Source organism: Poecilia latipinna, unplaced genomic scaffold (assembly GCF_001443285.1).
Source record: "Poecilia latipinna isolate Pla-1442-1.1 unplaced genomic scaffold, P_latipinna-1.0 Scaffold1523, whole genome shotgun sequence".
In the NCBI taxonomy this organism is placed as follows: domain Eukaryota; kingdom Metazoa; phylum Chordata; class Actinopteri; order Cyprinodontiformes; family Poeciliidae; genus Poecilia; species Poecilia latipinna.
In genome coordinates this window covers 59,862-61,630 of record NW_015114139.1, presented here as the reverse complement: position 1 = coordinate 61,630, position 1,769 = coordinate 59,862, and the positions used below count along the sequence as shown (strand labels likewise).

At 41.8% G+C, this 1,769-nt stretch overlaps 1 protein-coding gene across 1 annotated transcript in view; it reads right to left on the bottom strand.

Annotated features, from left to right (window-relative positions):
* olfcr1 (olfactory receptor C family, r1) overlaps positions 1 to 1,416 on the bottom strand; it is a 10,762-nt gene extending 9,346 nt beyond the window's left edge. Inside the window, exons 1-2 of the mRNA XM_015058210.1 lie at positions 887 to 1,416; positions 72 to 286 (exon numbers count right to left, since the gene is read on the bottom strand). Of these exons, the coding sequence (XP_014913696.1) occupies positions 72 to 286; positions 887 to 1,119 (448 nt within the window). The 5' untranslated portion in view covers positions 1,120 to 1,416. The remainder of the gene's footprint in view (positions 1 to 71; positions 287 to 886) is intronic.
* Positions 1,417 to 1,769: the final 353 nt, after the last annotated feature.

The following is a 1,769-nucleotide window of genomic DNA, read 5'->3' as shown; positions in this document are numbered from 1 at the left end:
TTTTTTTTTTTTTTTTTTTTTTTGCAATAAAATACAGTCTTAATCTGCATGAAACAAGTCAAGACAATTACCTGCTCCGACTTCTGTTTCCTGCTGATCCAAGTTACAGGTCGGTGCGTCTCCACCGACCAATGAGAGCGCTGCCTGCATCTCCCAAGCAGGGAGGGCGCAGCTGTCATGGATACGGTGGCCCAGCTTCACGCCCGGCAGCAAGGCAGAGCTGTGGTTGATTTCCTCCAGAGCGAACACCATCGCGTAGATGTACTGCAGTGGGAGATTTTGCAAACTGTAGAGAAACAGAAGAGATGAGGTCACACACAAACACAAAAAAAAAAGTCAAATGCAAAAGCATTAGCAAACTGGTAACTTGAAAAGCATGAATACCCCATTAAACGTTTTTCCATTTTTATGTTTGCCAAATACCAAATTCATGGACACAGCAAATGTGAACGACACTCAAAAACACTACATGGACCTAAAACAGGGAAATCCAAGAAGATAACCTGTTAGTGATTGCACAAATTGGAAATTTACCACTGCATATTTTCACAATAAAATTGCTTAGAGTAAAGCATATTTATGGCACAGAAGGATTCTGAGGAAAAGATAAAAATTGATGTATGCACACTCCCTCCCCTATGCCCCAGCTCTCGTTTCTCTCCACAGTAACGCACAACCTTTTAGTCCTGTAAGATAAAATCCAACAACGACACACTGAACTTGGTGGCTGTTATGTGATGAGCATTTGAAAGAAAAAATGGAGTTAAAGTGTATTAATAGTTTTGCAAAACCCTGTAAAAAAAACTGATAACACACTAAATGTGATAAACAGTCAACTCATCAAAACAGGCATGTAAAAAGTAAAAAGTGACTTCCTGAGTCTCACCCAGTGCAGGGCTTGTTGTCTGGCTCCAGAGTGAACCTCTGGTCCTTCACAGGAGGCATGTAGTGAAGGTTAAAGAGCCCGCCGATGATTACGTCCCCGTCCTCAAACAACCCGCCGTCACTGGGTGTTCCCCACCGGGAGCAGGTCAGCGTCTGAGCCGGCTGCATGCCCGCCCCGGGGCCCAGCTGTCTGCCCACCAGCCAGAGAGCGACGAGCCGGGCCAGCAGGGACATGGTGGACGGTGCGGGTCTGGACGCTTCAACGCAAAACACCTTCTAGAATAAATTTACAGAACATCTTGGGGGAAAAAAAAAAACACCTGCATGCCATTTTAAATCTTTAAGCAACATGAACGAGTTGAAGTCTTCATCTAGACTGATTGAATGTCTCTGACAGAGAAAGTACCGGCAAAACTATGTTAAGTCATGAAAACGCAGCCTGCCCCTCCTGCTCTGCAGCAGAGACGATGTTCTAAATATGTATGAGTGAAACTCAGAGTGGAGTCACAGCGAACAAGATGACGCTCCATCAAATTATGTCTCTCAGAGGTAAAGGCAGTGAGGGGAGTGACTGGGGTGTGATACAGTGAAGATGCAAAAACATTAAAAATAATAATAATAATAATAATAATAATACACAAAAACAGTTTGCTATGTAACATTGGAAAAGTTTAATTGAAATTAGCTCAATATAATTAGGCAAAACTAACACTTAAAATAAAAAGGTCAAACATTTTGGGGTTTTTTTATGCTGTGCATCTTTATCTATTTATTTCTAAACTGAAATACCAACAAACCCTCTTCCAGTCTTTTGGTTTGTGTTAGAACTAGTTTTTTAAAATCCAGCACATACAAATTCTCAAGGTGGCATTTAGCATTTTAGA